General features: G+C 42.9%; 1 protein-coding gene across 1 annotated transcript; it reads right to left on the bottom strand.

The window, feature by feature from the left end:
• Positions 1 to 2965: 2965 nt before the first annotated feature.
• Positions 2966 to 21960, bottom strand: SLC14A1 (solute carrier family 14 member 1 (Kidd blood group); the record flags this gene model as incomplete). The annotated part of the gene is made up of 9 exons (XM_082668118.1): positions 2966 to 3139; positions 5052 to 5101; positions 9735 to 9869; positions 10075 to 10222; positions 13114 to 13306; positions 15059 to 15187; positions 17737 to 17926; positions 18489 to 18645; positions 21793 to 21960. The coding sequence occupies 9 exons, from the start codon at positions 21958 to 21960 to the stop codon at positions 2966 to 2968; spliced, it is 1344 nt and encodes a 447-aa protein (XP_082524244.1).
• Between the last annotated feature and the right edge of the window lie 328 nt (positions 21961 to 22288).

The following is a 22288-nucleotide window of genomic DNA, read 5'->3' as shown; positions in this document are numbered from 1 at the left end:
AACTCAGAAATTATATAGTGTCTGGAGTCTTTAGCAAAAAGGGCTCAAAACCTTCTCGCTGTTTTCTACCTCATACCAAAGGAGGCAGATCACTCTTGTAAAATTTATTATCTTGAAACGATAGGTGGGAGTGGTTTTGTTTTGACAGAGAGCACTCCAAGGGTCCAAGTCATTGTGGCTTCCTTTTGCTTCCTGTTTGGGCAGCTTTTTGAAACTGGTTGGACTAACTTTCCATTTTTAGTGTGTTTTCTTTCAAATATGCTAACCATGGGTTAAAGGAGGCAGAGACAAGCACTGGCCTTCACCCTCGGGGGATGACATTCTGAACAGTAGTTTGTCCTAGAACACTGACCCCTGAGGCAGGTCATGGCCCAGGGTCAGTCCTGATGGGTACCCAGGGCCTGTCTGGGAATGCATGGAAGCTGGCTCTCAGGATATTCTTCTCCAAGTGTTAGGAGAGTGCCCTGAACATCTGTAACTGTCCTCAGTAATGCATTTTAATTCTTGAGTGAGGAGACCAATGGATAGTTGAGGGGATAACCAAGGGGATGGGCTCATAAATCTGAAATTGAACAGGGTTTTCTCAACTACGCATCTGGTGTGACTATGAAGTATAAGAAAGGAATAAGGATTCTAGTACATTGAAATATAAGCAATACATACCTATGCGTGTCATTGTTAATGTACACAATGGCTATAAAAGGCATATATGACTTCTAAACAAAATTTACACAAAACTGAGCTGTGCGTATAATTTATTCATATTCTTACATAGAAATTTGTCATACAGGCAATAGAAAAGAATATAAGCACTCCTTAGGAAAATCAATAAAATATTCACTAAAATTATTAGGATAATACATAGCAACAAAAATAGCTTGAGAAAATGAATACTATTTAAATTAGACAATGTACAAGGTTTTAAAATGTTCCTATTTACAAGTCTGTGTGAGCACGTGGGAAAAGGGCATATGGTCAGCCCGCTAGGGCTTCCCTGTGAACACGGACTTGGAGACACTGAGAGGCTCTGGTTCCCTCAACCTTGCCCCAGGGTCTCCAGTCCTGGTGATCTTTGGTCTGCTTGCATTTTTGTCCCCCCCCCACCAACTCTTATTTTACAAATTCCCTAACAAGGGAGATTTCAGTTCCAACACTGAAAATTTAGTTTTCCACAGGAATATACATGACTCTATGACAGCTGCAAAGTCATGGTTTCAAAAGGCTTTGGTCACAAGGTTTTTAAATTGGAACAGTGTTTCCCTGAGAAAATGAAGAAGTGAACTTTTCCCTAAAATATTTGTAGGTTTACTTCCCTTCTTCTGTTTGTTCATTCAGCAAACTGTATAGTTTGCACTGAGTACTTCAAACCCAAATAGAAAAACACCTTTAGGATTCCAGTGTCATTTTCCAATTCTCCAAAATTTCGGAGCTTCCCACTGCCGTCTTCAGCATGTTTGGTTATAGAATCTTTACAGGATTGATAACTTACACAAACAAAGCAAAACAGGAGACTCCTTTACCTGTATTTCACTTTTTTTAAAAAATAAATTTATTTTATTTTTATTTATTTTTGGCTGCGTTGGGTCTTTGATGCTGCACGTGGGCTTTCTCTAGTTGCGGTCAGTGGGGGCTACTCTTCGTTTTAGTGCGTGGGCTTATTGCGGTGGCTTCTCTTGTTGTGGCTCTAGGTGTGCAGGCTTTAGTAGTTGTGGCACATGGGCTCAGTAGTTATGGCGCACAGGCTTAGTTGCTCCACGGCATGTGGGATCTTCTCAGGCCAATGCTTGAACCCGTGTCCCCTGCATTGGCAGGTGGATTCTTAACCACTGTGCCACCAGGGAAGCCCCCTACCTGTGTTTCTTTTTGATGGTTCAAATACCATTGGTTTCTGAGTGAGAATATTGTAAGCGTGCAGAAAATAGTGATTTTTTTTAAAGTAAGAATTAAACAACTTCTAAACACCCAGAAGCAATCTGGCATTAACCTTCAGTCTTTATAATATATAACATCCTTAAATGAATTGAAAATGTGACTTTAAAGGGCCCTTGGATGTTGATGATTTGGTATTCGATTCTCTGCTTTTGTGGCATTTACAAAATCAGTTTAGGTAGATTAAAGTAAAAATAGCTATGCTGAGTATTTTAGAAAAATGTAACTTTTTCTTTTTAATACCTAGGAACTGGTAAAGCCAGGAACTTCTCTTATTTTACCTCATTGAAAACAAATCTATCCTCCTAAAAAAAAGATAATAAACTACTTAAAAAATCCTTTGCAATATCCAAGAAAAGTGACAATACAGAATAATTTTGAAGGATGGGATCCCATTCTCCCTCCTGCAGCTCTGCCAGCCTGAAACAAACCGACCGTCTCCTGTAAGAGAATGTCACACACATGGGACAGCATGGAGGCGGTTCTGCTGAGGAGCTGGGGAAAGAGCTCAGTGATGAGCCCTGCGACGTTGACCACTGCTGTAATGTGTAACTTGCATTCATTTTAAATAAGCCAGATGGCTTATCTGAGAATTCTGGGTTGACTTTGATTTTGTGACTCTGAATTCCATTCACTTAAGGCTTAGTTGGTTTATAGAGATTAATTTTTTAATACTGTTAACATCATGTGCAACCAAGCACCAAGAATATCAATAAATATCAATAATTAGCTTTGGTCTTCCTTCCTCTTTCTGGTGGACCATTCTGACTTTGTAAATACAGTACAGTCTCAGTGCCAATGCCGCACTGGGGTTTAAATTCCATAGCCAGAGCACATCACCTTGATGTGTCTTGTCACTTGTTTGGGCATGTTTTGGAGTCTGAAAGAAAAATACAAAATGGGAAAAAGAACAGATCACCGATGGCTTAGTATGAAATTTGTTAGTAGTAAAAACAACAGTTTTGAGACCCTCGAAGTCAACTGGGGTAGTTAGTCAGAAATGACTTGTGACGATGGCTGTGGATGGGGGTTGCATTCACAAAGGGCTTTCAACCAGCCTTTTCTTGGCTTGTAGGTAGAAGATGCGGTTTTCTTCAGGATAAGTGACTTTACTGAGGGGCATCTTATAGATGTTGGGGTTTTTCGTGGTCAGCAGGAGGAACAGTAGTGTCGCCAAACAGAAGGGCCAGGTACAAGATGGCAATCCGACCTGGAGCAAAAGAGACAAGTCACACATTCCTTTGAGATCCTGTCGGAGGATCTCAAAGGAACCATGCTTCATTCCACTGTCATTCAGCTCAGGGGATGACTTGCTGGGGGCACTGCTCTGGACTCTGCTTGTCCCTGTGGAGACTGAGTCTAAGATCTCAGGGCATTCTGCCGCTGAAATGTCAGCATGCATTCCTTAGTGTTGATGTATGTCTTTCCCTCCCTCTCATGCAGTCAGACTTCCTACACTGGATGAGCAAACATGACACCTTGCTCCCAGAGATGACACTTCACCAACCACCAATGGCTCCTGACCACTCATCAGGTCCACAGAGCCATTTTTGATTAGTTCAGCCCTCTCTCCCCTTGACCTCTACCCAGACTAGGTCTTGGACTCTACTTGCTTTACTGCTTTTTGTTCCATCTCTCAAAAAGACTGTAAGCTCCTTGATGGTAGCTCTTCCTTCTGTGCGTCCATGGCAACTCACACAATTCTGAGCACACACCACGTACTTGGTTAGGTTTGGCCTTAAACATGGACCCCCAGGGTATGATGGTACACAAACCTGACTTCACATCACATCTGGAAGAGTTTAAAAAAACACAGATGCCTAGGCATCATACAAGATCTACTCTACCAGAAATGCCAAGGGACAGGGTCTGAGGATCTGCATTTTTCAAAATCTCCCTAGGTGACTCTGTTTCGCAGCCTGTCCAATTCTGGCCCATAGGCCAAGGTCTGTGAACCTTTGTTAGGATGTGAAGGGCCCCACGAGCTCTAAGGCATCCCATCATGCCTGTAACAGGGCTTTGACATTCCACCATAAAGATACTATGTCTCCAGAAGGACCCTCCCAGGTAAGCTCTCGAAGCTGCTGTTGAGAGGGCTAGATGCTGTCCTAACCCAGTGGCAGCCATGACCACATCTACATGGATAGAGTTATCATGAACCGGCCCTGCATCATCTGCAGTGGTCAGTGAGGAAGAGCACTGAGAGGTGGGGGACCCCAGAATACTCTGGGGATACTGGGCTCCTCAGGGGAGGGGAAGGACAAAGTCAAAGGAAGGAGAGAGTAGCAGGAGGCTCTTAATGGGCAACCATTTTGGCTCTAAATAATTCAGCCAGGGACTTCTCTGGTGGTGCAGATGGTTAAGTCCATCTGCCAGTGCAGGGAACACAGGTTTGAGTCCTGGTCCAGGAAGATCCCACATGCTGTGGAGCAACTAAGCCGGTGCACCATAACTATTGAGCCTGTGCTCTAGAGTCCACGAGCCACAACTACTGAAGCCTGTGCACCTAGACCCCGTGCTCCGCAACAAGAGAAGCCACCACAATGAGAAGCCTGCACGCTGCAACTAGAGAAATCCCGCACACAGCAATGAAGACCCAATGCAGCCAAAAATAAAAAAAAAATTCAGCCAGGACATGGGTCTAAAAAAGTCTTACTGATGACTGATTGGGGATTAAAAAAATATAAGGGGTATGAAAAACTGTTGGCTTAATTAAAAAAAAATCTGGGTCTTTAACCAACTATCCTTTTCCTCCCTTTTCTGATTTATCAACTAATACATAGCCTCAGTTTTCTGTTTAAGTGAAAGATATTCTAAAGTCAACTTCTTGACACTCAGAGTTAAAGTATGAACTTGATAATATATTATACACCCTAAATTTCAACTCCTTTAAATCAAACAATCTGATATTTTTAGCAAGCCTGGTGATTGTAGTTTGGACTAAGGTTTACTGTGATTCTGGAGGGTAAGTGAGGACAGGTGGGTCTGGCAGATGGAAAGTAGTGGCTATCTGTCATGGATTCTGCCCCAGGATGCCACGAAAGTGGACTTCAGGAGGGCTTCCATATCGTTGAAAACTGATCGATCACACTGATGAGAAAATGAGATTAAAGCAAACTCACCACAGCCATCAGGTTGGACATGCTGGCTCCAACGTAGGCAGTGAACAGGGCTACAAAAAAAAAAAAAAAAAGGAAAGAAGAATGCTTGGTAGGTGCACTTTTCATTACAGGAAAGACTGCCTTTAGGTATAAATCCCTGGAATGTAAACTTGTGCGTTTCACCAGCGAGCCCAGCATCCTGGTTACAAGTATGAGCTTAGAGTCAGCGGCTCTGGGTTCAAATCCAGACTCCACCCTGTACGAGCTCGGTGCCACCTCTCGAAGTCCCATTTCCTCACCTGTACAAGGAGGTAATAGGAATCTCTCTCTCACGGGTTGGTGTGAGTGTGAAGAAGATAATGCTTGGGCTTAGCACACAGTAAGTACTCAATAAAGGTAGCTTTTCTGTGGTACTATTTTGTTGCTATTATTGATAACACTTAAGGAAAAGGCCTTCCATGGTAAATAAACTTCCCCATTATTTTATCCAAGCATAATAATTAAAATTAAACTTATGTTCCTTGAGACAGCATACAATCTCATGGCATCTGGGATTCTCAGATCAATGGTTAGAATTCACAGTTCCAAATATCATAGTGTATATATATATATATGTGTAGTAACTCAGAAATTGGCAGAAACTGAACACAGACCTGGGATTCCTCCCCATAATAACATTTTCCCAAATACCATTAAGGTTGGCATACAGGTCAATGAATTAATTAACATCCTGTTTTTATTTACTTTGAGCACAAATTAGAGTAGGTAATTTGAGTTATATGTATGACTTTCAATGTAAAACAACAAAATCAAAGATCTCAACTAGCTAACTCAATTCCTGGCCCCAAGGGGGCTCGCGGAAGCCCTTAGGTTTCACAGAGGCGGCCTGAAGAATAACCTTCTTACAATGGCCACATGGTCACTTGGGCCAGCAACACTCAGTGTTAGACACACTCATCATCTGATCCTCAAGTCCATCGAGAAATCACATCTGCTACTCTGGGGAGTTGGGCAGCGGTGGTGGGAGGGACCTTATGATCCTCCTTTACTTTACTATAGACTTCCATCCTTTTATCAATATTTTATATTTTTATCCTGATAGTTTTTGTTCAACAGTATACCTAATTCTTTCACATCTGAATTGTCTCATGCTAATGGGAAAGGCTCATCTTTGGAAATGATCTGGGCTTCAAATCCCAGTTCTGCAATTTTGTTTGCTGTGCAACAAATCACTGAACTAGGAATCTAGTTTCATCATCTGTAAAAAGGCAACTTGAAGAGGTTTTTTACAGGGAGGTAATGAATCTCAAATGAAATCGTATATTTTCACAAACAGTAGCTATAAACTCATCTCTGTCACCATGGGTTGGAAGTACTGCTCTGAGGAGAAGGGTTAGAAGATTTTCTCTTTTCCCCCCATTTAGTTCATTCATTCATTCACTCATTCAAGAAATATTCACTGGCCATTGGCTAAGTAGAGGGGACACTCTGTCCCTTCTCTCCTGAGTACCAGCTTTTCTATGACACTCCCTTGAGCACGTGAGACCTTATTTCTCTCCTAGAAGTGCAATAGCTTAATACCTATTAATGTACTTTTGGTGCTCGAGTCTCATATTGTAATGCTGTTTCAATTCCCTGTTGCTTTTCTTTCTATAGTAAGAGTATCAGATTGTCTAACAGTTGCTGCCCATCACTTAAGACTAGCTGGGTTGGGCTGGGAAAGCCTTATATTAGAGGTGAAGTTCTGTACACCATGGTTTGGAGGTGATGACCCTGACAGCATTCTGAGTAACCGAGGGAGAGAAAAGGCCCTTGAGTGTGGAAGGGAGGACTGGATCCTAGTCCTTCATAGACAACGTCCCTCCCCACAGACCACCATGTGTGAGTCCTACTATGATAACCCAACTGTAAGAAGAGATACAAAATGTGTTTACAGTTTGCACTGATAAAATAACAAAATTGAGGAGTTCCCTGGCCATGCAGTTTCTGGCTTAGGGACACAGGGAAGGCAGCTTTACCAGGCTCTATCAGTGACTCCGAAGTCCTCTTTCCGATAAAGCCATAGGAGCTAATAAAAGAGCACCTCTGTGATAAATGCCTGTTATTTATTTACCTTGGCTGACAAGGTTTACCTTTTGTTTGGCAGTATCGGGGTGATATGGGCAAGCATAAACTTGCTGTGAGATTTGCTTTTTAAGAGGGACTAGAGGTCTGTCTCAAAACTTTATGTCCAAAGATGAAAAAGACAGTGCCCAGTGTGGGTGAAACAGGCACTCTCATATACTGTCAGTGGCAGGGGAAATTGGTACGGCCTTTGTGGGCTGCATTTGGCATCTCTTGAAATTAAAATAGGCAGAGCTGGGATTTGGGCACCAGGGAGGGTCTGGGCTCTTAACTAGTTCAATATACTGACTTAACCAGTATGCTCTACTAATAATGAAAATCTGATCTATCCAAAGGAAGGGAGATGTGATAGGCAGAATAAAGGCCCCCAAAGACGTCCATGTCCTGATTCCCAGAACTTGTGAATATGTTACCTTATGTGGCAAAAGGGACTTGGCAGTTGTGATTAAGTTAAAGATCTTGAGATGGAGGTTTATCCTGGATTAGCCAGGTTGACCCAATGTGATCACAGGGTCCTTATAAGAAGGAGGCAAGGAAGTTCTGTCTAGGGAGTGGGATGGAGTGTTTTCATTCTGTGCTTTATACACTTCTGTATTGATTGAATTTTTGTTTGTTTTGTTTGGTAGAATAGGCCTGTACAACTATAGAAGTATAGAAAGAAAATAATGATGATATCACAGCTTTGGGAAACACACATCTGTAAACATCTTTGGCTTTTCCTTTCCCATAGTCCGTGAAGAGACCTTCACAGACCTTAACAACACCCGTGACCAAGACAGTTTCTGCTTATCTTTAAGGATGTGCTCAGACTGTCCCTATGCTGGCCCAGACCATGCTTTCTACCAACTGGAATTCCTCCTCTTACTTTTTAGGACTTACAGAAAAGCCACCCTTTCTAGGAGGTGCTTTTTGGTGATTCTGAACTATAATGTTCCCCCAGGGACTCACTCTGCACTGTAGGTGTTTCCTAGCTCTGCATCTTGTGGTCTCTGTGGGCTTCTCTCTCTTACTCACCTGGCTTCTGTTTTCTGTACAGAAAACCATCTGGGATCTAAAGCTTCTGAACCTCTAGCTCTTCCTAGTACTGTCTGGGTTGTACCATGAGTGTTTAATACATATTTGCTGCTACTGCCAATACAGAAAAAATAAAGGTTTGAAACCTCAAACCAACCTCAGAATAAAGAGTCTAACCCAGGTGAGCTCAGGAGGCCACATAATCTGTTTCTACCCTTCTCCTTTGCCCTAAGCTTTAAACAAGTATGGAAAAATGAGCAAAAATTTTAACAGGACTATTAGGTGAAATAGTTATGTAACTATAAAGAAATTGACAAAATGACATGTGAATGGCAACACCACAGCAACCTGAGTTTTGTTAATCTTCCTAGAGCATCAGACAATCAAAATTGGATTAGGCCTTAGAAATCTTTGGTTCTATCCCATGTCCTGCCCAATGCAGGAACTCACTCTAAATCCTACCTGACATGTAGCCCACCACTTTAATAATGGCTGGATTGATTAATCTGGTGATAAAATGACTCTAGACAAATGTTTCCATGAGATTACAAAAGTTTCTGCATGTTCCAATATCCCTCCACCCCTTTGTCCCCAAGGAAGTGTCATTTCCTTCATTCTAGCACATTATCTTACACACTTTTATTTGTGTTGAATTAGGGATGCCAGAAGCTATAAGTGAATAAGCTCCCCTTCCAATGGCCAGAGAAATCCATGGTAGCTTTTCATATCCAAAGCACTTGAGGTCTGTTTTCACCTAAGTGCCTGAATGGTACTAAAGGGAAGGAGAGTAGTGTAGTGGGTGTAACTCTGGAAGTTGTTAGCAAATGTGGATTCTGGACTTATATTTACCCCTAATGGATGCCTTTCCGTGTGTCACTTTCTCTCTCTGCCCTTATGTAGAACCCCAACAGTAAAATGAGAAGGATGGAGTGGAGATCTCCAGAACCCTTTCTAGCTCCCATAGGCTGAGTCTGGCTAGAAAACAGAGGTTAGAAAGGATTAATATAGCAGTTCTCAAAATGTGGTCCCCAGAGCTACAGCATCAGCACCACCTGGCACCTTGTTAAAAATGCAAACTCCTCCCCCTACCTCTAACAATGAGTCAGGGACTGGGGATTAGACCCAGCAATCTGGGTTTTAACAAGGCTTCCAGGTGATTCTGATGTTTGCTCCATTTTTGAGAACAGCTGGATTAAGGTGATTCTCTAAGGGCCCTTTAATACCACCTGATTCACCAGGAGAACCGACTCTAAGCTTGTTTCCTTTTAGTTTCTTGGGTCAAACAATTAGTATGAAGAACATAGGACAAGTCAAGTTTCTATCCCTCAACATACACATATTGTAAAATGGTTCTCTCATCTTCAAAATGAGTAATGAGGTAGACAGAGCAGACCCAAACCCTCCCAGAGGGGAGGCCAGTTGCCCTGGTTCCATCCTCAGCAGATAGCAGGGGGCTCAAACTAGAACTCCTGCTCTAGTTTCTCACACAGTCCTTTCTGACTGTTTGTTCTTGATGTTGATCCCATAATCATAAGCAACCATGCCCCAGATGAACAGGATACTCACCGCAGGCAAGAGCCAGGAGGTGGGTTTGCCAGGTGAGCGCCATGAACATTCCTCCAATTGCAATGCAGGTTAGAGAGCTGTTGAAACCCCAGAGTCCAACGTAGATGTTCTCAAATGGAGCTGAAAGACTGAGTCCTATTAGGCAAGACAGGAGGAGTCAGAACTTTGGACTAAATGCAGGATGCTCTGGAAGGAGTCTTGGGGTGGGGAAGTCATCCGAGAACTCCCACTGGTCCCTTGGAAGCAGACCTTCAAGAAAGGTCTGGGGTATAGAAGATGCCTGAGACAATGGATGGAGCAGAGGAGGCGCTCAGTATCTGGTAACAAGTCTTACACTCACCTGCTGCCATCCCCAGCAACGACCCGATCGCAGCATGTAGGCACATGAGTGGGGAGGAGAGGAAGATGGCGCCTAGGAAGATGCCCCCTGTCCACGGATTATCACAGCCATATATCTGACCAACACCCACAGGCAGGGACTTCAGTAACTGCAGAAACAATTTAGAAAATGCGGTCATTAAAACTACTGTACAGAAACTCATAGGGCACCCACAAACACAATGCGATGTCATTTTAGATTTAGCGTATCTTCTCTTTCAAGGTCAGTGCTACTAATTTTTAAAATTCTCTCTCTCTATGGAAAAATCTCAGTCATTCTTCTGCTTTATCCCCAGAGATACACCAGCCCTTCCCTGCTGCGTGCTGAGCATGCCTTTCCCAGACCCTTCACTCACTGGCTCTACTGCTTGCACTGTCACCTGGCTTTGGTCACTGATAAGCTCCCAGTGCTGTGTCACTGCTCCTCACTGATCCTGTGAGGATCGGCCACGCCTCCCAGTGAGGATGGCAGGGACCACAGCTCACACTTCTATTGCTTTCAACTCTCTATCAGATCTGAGGCCAATAAATCAATGCATCTCTATGGTCAATAGAAGTATTATTACTCCCACGTAATTTAGTTATTTGTGCTAAGGGCAGAGACCCAAAGTCGGGTTATCTTATCCACAACTCCGAAGCAATTATTGACAGGTTCATGAGTCAGGACCATATTTACACTTCTGTTGTTAATGAGAACATGTATTAGTTAATTAATTTTACTTTATTTTTTAAAATTTATTTATTTACTTTTTATGTTTTGATTAGTTTTTATTAAAATTTTTTTAATTAAAAATTCTTTTTATTTTTCATTATATATACATTTTTAGAGAGCTTGTATTAATTTAAACCAAGATATCCTTAGCTTATTCCAGTTATCAACAACTGCCAGTCCTCAGAACACAAAAATCCATGTAAATATCACAATTCTAGCTTTCTGGCTGAGTTCTGAACTCAGGTAATATGTTCACAGAGTGGCAGTTCCTAGGAACAAGGTACAGGGTTTGATTCAAGCTAACAAATGATAATTCCTTATAACAACACTTCTGGTAGGGCTAGGATAGGCGTAATTAATTGTGTTAGTTCTGTTTTGACCAAGGCTATCACTGAAAGGGGTCCTCCCTACCTCCCATCTCACTCCTTCCACCTTTTCGCAAGGACCTTTGGGAGGCAGTGACTCTGATGCAGGGAGGCCAGCTTTGGCACAAGGAAGTGTCCGCTCCTTCCATGAATTAGGCTGGATCCAATGCTGGTTTCTGATGCTAGTCTGGTCCTTGCCCAGGGCACAGGATCATACTGTGAGTTTGATTCTAACCTAAGATGGGCCTAAATTCTTCCAGCCCATGCTGGATTTTCACGTCTACACAGGATCATTTCCTGTTTCTTCTAGACCAGGGAACTTGACACAGGCAGACTGTGTGGTCTTTTATCACAGAACTGGACAGCAGAACTATCCCTCAGGTATCCCTCCCCAGGGAAATGGGGAGTTGATGAGATGGGAAATAAGTATGCTGATGTTGGAGAGGTAGTTCAGAGTGAGGAGAAGGACAAGACTCCCCTTCCCCATGTTAGCACTGTCCACTAGCACTTTCTGTGGTGATGGAATATTCTGTATCTGTGCTGTCCAATACGTGCAGTTATTGAGCACCTGAAATGTGGCTAGTGAGGCTAAAGAACTAAATTTTAAATTTTATTTAATGTTAATTAACTTTACATTTAAATTAAAATAGCTACTGTATTAGGGCAGTTTTAGATAGTTAAACTAATGCTATTTTTTCATGGGCAGTTCTGATAAATTTTTAATTTTCCTTCTGAGTTATTTCCAAATGCTCCCATTCATTTTCTGGGCAAGAAGCTAAAGAAAAGGCTACTTGAACTCCTCACATGTTTTGACTGCTCAGCAAAGAGGACAGCAAAAGGTATTTTATAACCTGATAGCGGAAAAATCAGTCTCTTGCACCCTAAAAAAGGTAAGGTTGGTTTTCTTCTGATTTCAAGTGTTTTCTTTTTTTAAATAATCAAGAAACCTTAAACAGATTTATTAAATAAACACCAATACAAAGAGCTGGAATTTGATTTGGGTTAACCAGGCTTTTAAAAATAGTGCTCTCTCTATGCACAACTGTAATGAAATACACAGCATACATCCTAGGATAGTGGTTCTCAAACTCTGGCCCACGTCACTATTATCTGGGGAGCTTGTTAATACAGGCTCCTAGGCTCCACCCCAATGATTATGATTTAGGGAGTCGAGATGGAGCTTGTATTAGTATTTAAAAAACAGTGATTCTTATGCCTCCAAAGCCTGAGAAATCTGAATTACTGTACATATTCTACGAGGTCCACCATAAGAAAAAGCAGAATAGAGAGCTTCTGCAACAGGATCTAACAGTAAGCAGCCAGTTCTTTTGATTGGAGGAGGTAGGTCAGGGACGACTTAACACCAGGCTGGAGGCCCCTGCCTCAAGGGCAGGCCTCCATCATACCCCACAAATAAGGGCCAAGTTTGAAATAGAGTGTCTAAATTTCAGTGGAGATATATTCTGGAGTTAGCACTGCAGATTTTAGGAAAAGAGGAAGAAAAATTAGCTTTGACCAAATAGTCATTTAAAAAATCCCTTAGAGCCCAAAGCTTTGGAGTAGAACAAATAAGCATTTAGACGGCAAGAGGAAGGCGTTAAAGAACTTCCTGGTGGTCCAGTGGTTAAGACTCTGCTCTGCCAGTGCAGGCGGCCTGGGTTTGATCCCTGGTAAGGGAACAAGACGCCGCATGCGGCAACGAAGATCCTGCGTGCGGCAACTAAGACCTGGCGCAGCCAAATACGTATTTTAAAAAAAATTCTTAAAAAAAAAAGAGGAAGGTGGCAAGGTCCCCCCAGTGCTGAGTCTCTATAAGCTTCTGATGCCCATGAATAATTAACCAGGAGGACACGGGGTGTCTTCCAGAGCCAGTGGTGGGGGTGGGGTTGGGGGGGTGGGGGTGTAAGAAGATAGTGTATCTTACCTGCAGGGCACTGAGGTCAGACCAGGTGACATTGGGAACTGAGGTTACAGGTGTGAACAACTTGCTTGGGAAAAATGGATTGTAATGTCCCGTGGCAGAAAGGTACATTGACAACGCCATGTTGAAGGGCAGAGTGAAGACAGGGAGGTCCCATTTGCAGAACACGGAGTTCAACGCACTTGAGAAAACTGGACTAAAAACAACAACAGAACAGAATGGAAGAATATGCATGTGAAGCCTTCCAAACTCCCAATGCCCTGGAATGGAAGCCAGGTTGACAAACTGAATCTCTATACTATGGAGGGGCTTTGTTTCATTGGCAAATATGTCCCTAAAGTGTGTTGCCAAACTTTTCACAGAAAAAAAACCAAAAATAAAAACAAACCCAAACCCAAACACACCTGGAATAAATCCTGTCATAGAATAATTCTTACATACAGTCAAAAATAAACTCTCAGCTTATTTGGCTTGTGGAAAATTATGCTCTGGGTTTGCTCACAGTGAGTTATAAATCTAGGTTTTAAAAATATTTTTGAAGTATTTAAGACATCTGAAAAGAATATTGTCTAAACAGTTAAAGCCCCTTCTGTAACCTACTTGATCATATGCACCTCCCTCCCCACCAGAGGCAAACTTGATCTTGAACTTGTATACCATCTCCACGAGTCTTAGTATATTTAGTCTTGAAAAAGAAAAACGATGGTCCCAGGAAGGATGCAGGTGGTGTGGACTGGAGGAAAGAGATCTTAAACTCAGGAGGGCAGAGTTCTAAGTCCTTGAGCAGTTGAACTGTGTGGCCGAGGGCAGGGAGGTACTTTCAGTTCCCTCATCTGTAAACTGGGAGATTGGATTATATGGTCTCTGGGCCCATTTTGTTCCCTCACTTGTTGATCCAATCAAGGAGCCATCACTTTAAGGTCAGAATCCCAGGTTTCCGGAATTGGGGGAGAGGGTGAGTGACCATATGCAGGTGATGCCTCTTGCCCTTGAGCCTTATCTTCAGAATAGGTGGGAAGTCCCACCTGAGCAGGTTGGCCGTGCCGGCAGGTTCTCCTCCACACATCTGTGCTGTATCCAGGGTGGGCACGCTGTCCATAGTGGGCTACACGTATCATTTGTGTGGGTACTAATATTTTATATTCTGAATATACCATGGTAAAAAGGAAATGTTTGTTTTCGAAAAAGAAAAAAAGTATTTAAGACAGTGTCAACATAGAACTAGTTTGAAGGATTTAGGGTTAAAAAAGGAATCGAATTCAGTAAAGAACTATTTTGAAGGGGACAGGGGCAGGTGGTAAGGGGAGTTCATACAGGCACAGGGGTTCTCAGTGAGGTCCCTGGATCAGCCACAACAGCATCATCTGGGAAGTTGTTAGAGATGCAGATTCTGAGGCCCTGCCCCAGATGGACTGAATCAGGAAGCCTGGGGGAGGGAGCAGCAGTCCGTGTTTTAACAGGCCTTGCAGGTGAGGCCGATAGTGTGCATGTTTGAGGACCACTGATGTGGGGAGTGGTTCTCAACTTTGGTTGTACTTTAGAACCTCCTGGGAGCCTTCAAACTCCCAATGCCCTGGAAACACCCCAGACCAATTACATCAGAATCTTGTGGGGGGTTGGCTGTGAGGTGTGTGTGGAGGCCACACGCATCGGTGTATTTGAATGTTTCCAATAGACATATCCTGAATCTAAATTTAAAAATATATTTTTCTAAAGATTGTGTTATATACATAACATAAAATTTACCATTTAAACCATTTTAAAGCATTCAGTTTAGCGGCATTAAGTACATTCACATTGTTGTACAACTATTACCGCCATCCATTCATGGAACATTTTTCATTTTGCAAAACAGAAACTCTATACTCCCTAAATAATAACTTCCCCCACTGCCTTCTCCCCCTATACAGTTTTCAAAAAGGCATTTCGAAAACCAGGTACAACTTACCAAGTCATGGACATAGCAGATACAGGGAATAATAGCCACCAGAAATAGTTTCCCTTGTCTGAAAAGACAGCCATGAGGATTCCCACCAGGGTGGCATTGTAGCCCTGGAGCCCTGCTGCAATGGCGGACCTGTGGGCAAAAGGCACAGCTTGGACAGCTTCCAGGAGGATGTTGGCTGGACGTGCACATAAATGACACTAGTAACTTCCAGATAATATTTACATTTGAAAATGAGATTATATTTAGGATTTTATTGCAAAGTCTGTAGAAGCCAAATACTAATAAAAGCATGAAAAAGTAAAATATACATGGATAAAATGCAAATGTGCACATAGAACAACCCCTATAGAGGTGTCATAGCTAAAGATAGAATTCCAGCATCTAGGGGAGGAAAGGGAAATCAGCAATCCAACCTATTCTGCTTCCTTTTACCCTTTTGTTCCAAAAGTTATTATTTCTTTTAAGTCATTAGGACCTCTGACTTGAATAGAGCTTTGATGTGAAACTGTTTCCTAAGTCTGATTTTCTTGGTGAGAGATGTAAGATTCTTAAAATGTAAATTTACTTCCATGGTGTCTTTGATCTTATAAACACAGATCTTCCAACTTAGCATATATTTTCATCTTCCTGTGCTTCCATTTTGTTGTCTCCAGATATACATTTCCAAGTTATTGCAAAGAAAAACAATTACTTTTACTTGGCAAATTACTCCATTTAATTATGTGCATATATAGCACCTAATTATTTCTTGGGTCCTTTTTGCTTCCCAGCATTTAACCTCACTTCTAAATGTTGTCCTGGGTAAGTTTCTACTCCTGGCCAAAATGGTTCCCATTTCATATTTGGGGACAAGAAGCTCCAAGAAATGGAATGATTTCTATAGAATAAGCCCTGGGGCTGACAAGCCAGGCCCCCCAGGGCTCTGAGAATTGGCACCTTGAAGGTACCCAGCATTCAAGGATGAAGTCTGTAGGAGTCACGGGTTTGCAGATGGTGAAGTGGGTGGGCGAGGTTGAACACAGGGCCTGAGGGGGAGGTGATGTAGCAATGAGTCACGCTACAGGGCAGTACAGGATGGTGTGAAAGCTTCTCCCGGCCTGTTTGTCACTGGAGCAGGAGGCACCAGTTCAACAGCAGGGTGATACTCATCTGGGCAAGAGTATTAGAGGTGAGACTCCATGCTCAAAAGCCCTTTGTCTCCCTTAAACAATCCTTCAGGATATGTGGCAGGTGATGCGACTTGTATTGGTTTAACCCAGGAAATGATAATTGAGGCCATACCTGAGGGCAGTGGGGAGCTATGCAAGGCTTGTCCTCTCAGCAACTGACTTTCGGATTGAAGGCTTGAGTTTGATCAACAAAAAATTAACTGCAATGCCTACATGTTGTGGAATGCCACAGTTTCATCAACAGGAAGATGTGTATTCATTTAAAGCAGAATTACCTTTTTCATGTGCCCTTTAGGATCGAGGAGAGTAAAAGAGATCTGAAAACTAACCCATGTAAATATGGCTGGTCTTTTAAACCATTGATCCCCAACGTTTTTGGCACCAGGGACCGGTTTCATGGCACTTTTTCCATGGACTGGGTTGGGGGGGGATGGTTCAGGCGATGGGGAGTGGCAGACGAAGCTTTGCTTGCTAGCCTGCCACCCACCTCCTGCTGTGTGGTCCAGTTCCTAACAGGGGGTGTTGGGGACCCCTGTTTTAAACCATACGTGATAAGGACAATGGGTCAACTTCTACTGGGGCAAAACAATGAAGAAGATTTGATATGATACAATCCTGGACCACACCTCCAAACTGGACAGACTGTTTCTTGATGTGCATTAGAACAGAATTTGACCTAAGGTACAAAATCACCCTCCATAGAGAACAAGTCAGGCTCCTTGGACCTGATGGGAAAGTGGAGCATTTTTGGACTCTCTCCCCGAGAAGCCCCTTAGGCAGTTTGCAGTAAGTGTTACAGGAGCTTAGCTGTATAATGACCATCCACTGGGGGTGATGCATGGATCCTGGCCACCTAGAAGACCAGCAGCCTCCCTGAAGGAACTGGTCAGGCAGGAGCCGTCTCCTCCCATGGTAGGAGTCAGCTCATCAATTCTTCAGTGGCAGATAGTTTATAAAGTACACGCTATGTTTAGCCTAACACATAGTTCAGAAGACACACTAACATTACTTAAGTCAGAACTTGCTTACTTGGAATTTATGTCAGTTTGTCTCTCTGGAAGCTGAGCTAATCTTTGTACTGTCCATGAAGAATGAATTTACTAAGCTAAGCATGGAATGGGATTAGTGGGATTTTTAAGCCACTAAAACTTTTCCTGAACCCATATTCATTTTTTGTAAATAAACAAAATGCTGATGATAAATAATTGATCAATCATTAAAGCAGATCCCTTTGGACCCTACCCTGGGAATTACTTATAGCTTTCTTCTGGTTACCATGTAGTGCCAGGAGCATCTGGCATCATTCAGACTGGCCGCTTATTCAGGTACCACGAATAAGAGGATATAAATGATTTCCTGACCTCTGACTAAAGGCACATATAAAGCATTCTGTGCAATAAAGGTTGTTTCTCCTGGGGAGGGTGGGGCTTTATCACTGTTGCCCAGAGTAACTGGTTGGCTCCTGTGTTCTAAGAAGCAAGAAGCGGAGGCTTGGAGGGACGCGCCTACCTGTCCTGACCGAGTAACAGGGCTGTCAGGGTGGAGACCACAGTTGCCACACAGCCACTGAGCGCCCACCAGGGGTTCTGGACCAGGAGTCCCACCAGAATCAGGATTCCGCTGATGGGGTTGCTGACAAACACCACTTGGGATATGCCCCGAAGGACCCAGTCGACGAACTGGAGTGCCTGGGGTTTGTCTGGAAGAGATGAGATGGGCAGAGCTAAGGAAACAGCGAGGCAAATGGGGCTCCTTCCCAAGTCCAGGGCCCACCCTGAGCAAAATCCCCTCTCATGAAGGTGAAGCTAATTTTTGATATTCCTTGAAGCTTTTTCTCTGAACCCTTTCCCCTTAGTGACCTTCAGATCCCTGAAAGCAACCAGTTTCTTTCCTCTCAATCCAACTGCCCCTACTAGAATCTCAGTTCCAGAAAGCATCGGATGAACTTATTTACCATGCTTAGAGGTTCAGATTCATACGGCAAAGGAATGAATTACCAATAGTAAAATTTCACTTTTTAAGTACTGAAATTATAAGGAGGAACCAGGTGCCTTCCTCTGATATCAACTGGACTGCGGCCCTGACCACTATCTCCATTAAAAAAAATTTGAAGAAGTTTGCTGGTTATAAGATAAAAAGTTAAAAAAGGGAGAGGAAAGAGATAGATAGAAGGTAGGGGAGTATAACTAAAGATATGACTAGAAGAACCAGCAAACCATTTCCCCCAAAGCCACTGCTCCAAGGGATGGAAGAGTAAATACCTTTAAGCCAGTTGGCAAATTCTTTCATATCACCAGTTATGTAGCCAAGTGCCTTGGGGAGGCATCTTCTCTTGCGAACTGGTGGACCCTGATTTCCACCCTGGTCCAGTTTAACCACAGTGGGGCTGTCCTCCATGGATAGCTCTTCCTCTGGCTCCTTAAGGAAAGAACAGAGCTCATAAACATCCTAATGTAGAACACTTCGGACTGGCCAGTGTGGGACCTGGTCACAGTAGCCACAGAGGATGAGTTTAAAGGCACTTTATCTGGACCATGACATCCCATGGAACTAAGAAAACACCATTTTCCTCTTGAAATGTTGTCACGGAGATTATTACCAAGACCCAAACCCCATACTACTTTTGTTATCACTGTTTTCAATGCCATCACGAAAAAAGGTTCTGGTCTTTCATTTCATAAGGTTCAGTTTCTAGCTCAACAAATATTTATTGAGCACCTATATCCTACACTCAAAGAGCTCAGTCTAGTGGGAAAGACTGAAAAATAGTTAATTTCAACGTAAGGAGTCAGATAATGATATAGAAATAGCTAAGTACTTAAGCTTCTTGCTGCCAATGAAAGGAGCCAGATGTCAGGTTACAGACCAATCAGCTACTTTCCAAGACAAGCAGTCATTTTAAATTGAATTTTTATTTTACAAAAAAGAGTTTTGTTTTTAAAAGTTTGAAAGAGAAGAAATGTTTACAAAACAGTGTGTGTGTGTTAACACAGCCTAAGAAAACCGCCTCTCACACACTCTCCAAGTCAAAGATTGCTTGACTATGTCATCACATCAGGCAACTGCCTCAGATATTCTTTATTTTTGGAATTTGTTATTTAAATGTTTAAAGACTGGAAAAATAATATTCCACAAAGGTGTAGAAAATGGGAAAGGTGGAGGCGGACCAAGCTGTTGAAAACCAAAAAATTACAATTTAAGAATTGTATGCTATGGGGCTTCCCTGGTGGTGCAGTGGTTGAGAGTCCGCCTGCCGATGCAGGGCACGCGGGTTCGTGCCCTGGTCCGGGAAGATCCCACATGCCGCGGAGCGGCTGGGCCCGTGAGCTATGGCCGCTGAGCCTGCGCGTCCGGAGCCTGTGCTCCGCAACGGGAGAGGCCACAGCAGTGAGAGGCCCGCGTACCGCAAAAAAAAAAAAAAAAAAAAGAATTGTGTGCTATAAGAATGTACAGGGCATACTTACAGTAAGCATGCCTCGGGGAAATACTAACAGTATAACCGCGACTGGCGCTCACTATGAGACTCTTCACTTCTCATGATAAGTGTTAATAGGACTAAGTACCAGCATCAACAGAATATGGTACCCTGTAGACAAAAATGGTTTTATGGTGCCGATGGTAGATATAAAAGAATACCAATGATGTCGTCCCAGAAACAGGCAAAGGGAGAAAGACAATGGCAAAACTACCTTGAGTTTGCAAGGAAGCAAGGAGCACAGCCAGGCCAGTGTGAAGCAGGGGAACACCAAAACCATCAGACCCCAGAAGGCACAAGTGTGGAATGTGGAAGCCACAGGCACGTAAGACATGACCAAGGAAATACCCCAAACTCGTGCAGTTAGACCAGCTCATCTTCTCTCTGTGGCCAGGCTGTGAATAAGGGGTTCTCGTGGCTATTTTTGGTCCCATCGTTGTTCCATTTACCATAGCCAACAAATGGCTATTAACAGATAATAAAAGTTATGGCTTTTAAAATTTTTATTTTTTGCAATCCAGATTTTAGTTTTGGCTTCTATTAATCCCAGTACAGAAATCAATGTAACATTTTTTATTGAGTCACAATTTCACTTCAATTGTATTATTTCATTGCCCAACTAACCATTCTGCTTTTGAACAATGGCCAACCATTCCACAAAGTAGAAGCTGTTCATGCAGTGCATTCTAGACCAAGGTCATTTTGTCTTGGCAAAATAGTGATAGAAACCAGCATTTGTGAGACTTCCAATGAACATTTGCATTAAGAAATTCTTAAACTGAAAACTGCTGGAGGTCAGGAACCAAAACTAAGTCTATATGGAACTCAGCTGGCCCCAAAGTTAAACAAGGAAAACTGTTTGAATTATTAAGCAATTGTGAAAAATTGGATTTTATTTCATAATCTAAGTGATGACTATCATTTATTTTTATTTATCTCCCTCTTTAAACATCATAACTGAAAATATTGCTTGGAAGGCCCTTTCCTCAGCTACAGTGACCCCATTCTCAAAGCCATGCATCTTATGAGAGGCATCAGGCTCCAGTCCAGGCAATGACAAGAAACTGCCTTGAGTTTCTGTGACTGAGTAGATCTGGCCCTACAGAGGCAGCACCGAATGAAAACATTAAAGTGGACATTTTCCATCAAGCACAGAAACAATTAGGTATATGGGTTATTCCAGGGTGAACAAATTCATGTTCTCAAAATTTCCAGCATTTATTTAAGAGGGTTTTAAATACATCATCACCTCAGAGATTTTAGAGATAACAAATATGAAACCTGATATTCTAACTGGCCAGATATGACTGAGAACCTGACTGGCCAGAGTTCCCTGCCTAGCCACCCGAAGCTGAATAAAGATTGAATCATTTATCTGAATCCACAGCCCAACGTACAGAAGGCTTGCTGTGCTTTGTCTTTCCAGTATCCACATATTGGGGTAGGTTGTGTGGTTGCCATGTCCTAGAGAGAGGGGTCTTCTCATGAGTTGAGCAGACAGTTGCTGCTGTGGCCGAACCCCCCAGGAACCATTTATTCTGAAATCCTGAATACTCTGGAGCCCTGGGAACCCTGACTACTTGCTCCAGAACTTAGGCATGAGAATTGGTTATGAGAAACCAGTAACTTAAAGTTGTGGTTCACCCTAGAATTTTATCATGCTAGACTGTTCGCATTTCTTTAGGGAAATTTAAGAATCCACACATCCTAATTGGAAAGGCAATGCAAGGTGATAAAGCAGGAACTTAAACTGATGCTCAAGCTTTTCAAATCTAAGTAGGTCATTAAATTTCAACTAAAAAGACAGGACCAGAAAATAAAAGGAAAAAACTCTATAAAATAGGAGGAGCATAAGTTAAAAATCCCAGACTACTTTTTCCTAGCTTTTCCATGGTTGTCAAAACTCTGCAGCACAAAGGTCCAGCATCCAACCCCAGATGAGTGTCTTGTGACTTTCTTGACCAAGACCCCTGTGCATCTGGCTCAGCCCAAGCTGCACTGCTCAGCAGAGCATGAGGACCCACTTCCCAGGCTCTGTTCAGAAAAGACACAGCAGAGTCACAGAGAGAAGCTGCACAAAGGTAGCATACCTGTTCTGGTGGCCCATGGGCCAGGGCCAAGCTTAGCCAGGGGAAGCCTCTGCGTGCTGCCTCACCAGCTTTTTTTCCAAAAGGGTCCCTCCAAAGAGGACCAGGAGGGGCGTCACCAGCGGCGCCAATCAAAGACCGTCCATTCATCCTTCCTTTCTTTCCATACATGACAAAGGGCAAAAATAGATGAATCAGCAGGATTTGTGCCCTGGCTGTGGTGTGAAATGCAAGGAAGAGAGAGGCAGGAGCTCTCCCAGAGAGTTCCTGGGGAGAGGAGATATTAACAGAGAAGGCCAACTTCTCCATAAACAAGAGCTCCATCAGCAAAGAGAGATGATGAGCTGACTGCAGACATTGAATGTTCATTTTACTTCACTTAGAACAAAAGAAAAATATGGCAAATCATCCTGCACAGAGACCTATGCATAGGTTTTGTTCTGCTGCGTTTCTCCACTATCAGGAAGCTGACAGATCTGAAGCTTGTTCCAAAAGGAGG

The sequence above is a fragment of the Grampus griseus genome, assembly GCF_964374135.1.
Source record: "Grampus griseus genome assembly, chromosome: 12".
Taxonomy (NCBI): domain Eukaryota; kingdom Metazoa; phylum Chordata; class Mammalia; order Artiodactyla; family Delphinidae; genus Grampus; species Grampus griseus.
The sequence above is the reverse complement of the archived record's forward strand: the minus strand, read 5'-3'. Positions and strand labels throughout refer to the sequence as shown.